This window comes from Castanea sativa, chromosome 9, assembly GCF_040712315.1.
Source record: "Castanea sativa cultivar Marrone di Chiusa Pesio chromosome 9, ASM4071231v1".
NCBI lineage: Eukaryota > Viridiplantae > Streptophyta > Magnoliopsida > Fagales > Fagaceae > Castanea > Castanea sativa.
The window spans coordinates 11,977,959-11,980,043 of record NC_134021.1 but is presented as its reverse complement, the minus strand read 5'-3'; the positions used below and the strand labels follow the sequence as shown (position 1 = coordinate 11,980,043).

The 2,085-nt window shown below is 37.1% G+C and overlaps 1 protein-coding gene across 1 annotated transcript; it reads right to left on the bottom strand.

Moving 5' to 3' along the window:
• Positions 1-344: 344 nt before the first annotated feature.
• Positions 345-1,414, bottom strand: LOC142609790 (protein GL2-INTERACTING REPRESSOR 1). The gene is made up of 2 exons (XM_075781511.1): positions 1,275-1,414; positions 345-1,161 (listed from the first exon to the last, which is right to left on the bottom strand). Exon 2 carries the CDS (start codon positions 1,127-1,129, stop codon positions 791-793), a length of 339 nt encoding a protein of 112 aa, XP_075637626.1. The 5' UTR covers positions 1,130-1,161; positions 1,275-1,414; the 3' UTR covers positions 345-790.
• Between the last annotated feature and the right edge of the window lie 671 nt (positions 1,415-2,085).

Below are 2,085 nucleotides of genomic sequence, written 5' to 3'. Positions count from 1 at the left end.
AATATATAAAAATAAACCAATGAATATAATAAACTCATTAAAAGTCCAAACACACCAATGTGCAACGCAACCCCATTTGGGTTGGGCCAATAATTACTGAGTGGGCCCAAAGTCATTCCATTTTACTTGTATTTCATTGTACAACGTTTTGAACTTGTAGTACACTTCTGAAAAAAGAGGTTTTGTACAGAATCTACTGTGTATACTAAAGTTTACTGTTTACACTTTACACCCATTTCTTTTTTGGATGGAAAATTCGCCTAAACTTTGTAGCATTTTTTTTATTGGATATAAGAAAAAGAATAACATAACGAAAAAAATAAAAATTATGAGGGAAATGATAATGAAGGCAAATATTACCCAATATATTGATAGGAAAATTTTGGGCAGTTACAGTTAAACCCGTTTACATAGTCTTCTGCTAAAGAGAGGAGAAAACTGAACCCAGAGAGAAACAGACACAAACAATCCATGCCTCTACTATGCCCCTATTTGCTCAGATTGCCCATGTCCTATTTTCTATGATTAGCAAAGTAAGAAAAAATAATTAACAAAAACAAACCCAAAAGGCAGTGCTATTCTCTCTCCAATTTTTTTAATTGTTTCACTTTCTCCGCACACTAGTAAAATTCCACGTAACAGTGCGGACTGGAACTAGCTAACAATGGAACGCAAATAGCACTGCCCCCGAAAGTTAAAAAAAAAGAAAAAAAAAAGAAAAAGAAAATAAAGGTCCTAGTAATAGCAGAATTAGAAAAGGCCTACTCTTTTTTTGTTTTTTTTGTTTTGTTTAACTTTTCCTCGTCTTGTTGGGGCTGGTGGTGTTTGTGTCATGAAGAAAGTCAAGCAAAACGGTGCTCTTGCACTTGGGGCATTTGGGATCATCCTCTGAGAGCATGACATACATGAGGCATCGAGGACACCCAACTAGCACCATAGACGTGGCCTCAGGACTGTTCAAGTATCTCGGAGAATTATCATCTTGGTTCATCTCTGATGACACACATGAGCTTGGTGGGGATGTTGGTGACACTGTGGCTGAACGGCTTGGTGATTCCACTCTTGGGTTTGGCCTTGGTGGTGAAAGGTTCAGCTTCAATTCCAGCTTTGGTCCGTTTCTCCTACTCATCTTGCTCTGTATATATATATATCTATGTTTGCCTAAAAAAACACACAGAGAAACAGGTTGATTCAATAGCAAAACACCATGGAAAAACTTGGTTAAATTGCACCATACATGTGTTACAAATAGGTGGTCACATGGTAATACATACCTTAGGGAAATTTGATGCCAAAAGCTAATAAGAGCTCTGCAAATTTGATAAGGAAGGAGAGGAATAAGAGTATTAAGAGTGAGTGGAAAACCGGCTAGATATGAAAGATGACTAGCTCTGGCACCATCAACAACATGGACTTTTTGTGTAGGTTGGTATAGACCACCAAGGCTCATTATATAGAAGGGAAATGAAGAGGAGGGAGGAGAGGGATATTGGGTTATCTTTAAAGCTTAATTTAATTATGGGAGAGAGAGGTGGAAGGTATAGGTAGAGAGAAAAAAAGAGGAGAGAGAGAGAGAGTGAGTGTGGAATTGAATTGAATGGAATTGAAGTATTGGGTAGAAGAAGAGTGTAAATTGACGGGGGCAGGGAAAATGTATTAATTGTTGGGAAAAAATCCCAAGAAGTATGCATGCAGTGATGGAAAGGAAAGGAGAGAGCTAGGGAAATTGCAGTAAATATTGCAATTACAAAGTGCAGCAAAGCTTTCAATTCAATTCATTCATTGCTTAGGGTAGTCGGTGTTTTAAGAGTTGTGTGATGAGAGAGCAATACAGCGCAAGAATGACAAAAAAGAAAAAGAAAAAAAAAGACCCATTGGCTTTTAAAGCTAAACCCTTATTTAAAAACCCAACCCCACCTAGAAATTTAATGGAAGAATAGAAAACACCAGCCATTTAAATGAAAACCATGGAAAATATGAAGGGCAACAGCTAAAGATGAGGTTGAATGTCCAGCAGAAATCTGAACTTTTTATACCGAAAGTTACTGCAAATTTAATAGCACAAACTTCACATTACACAGTAGA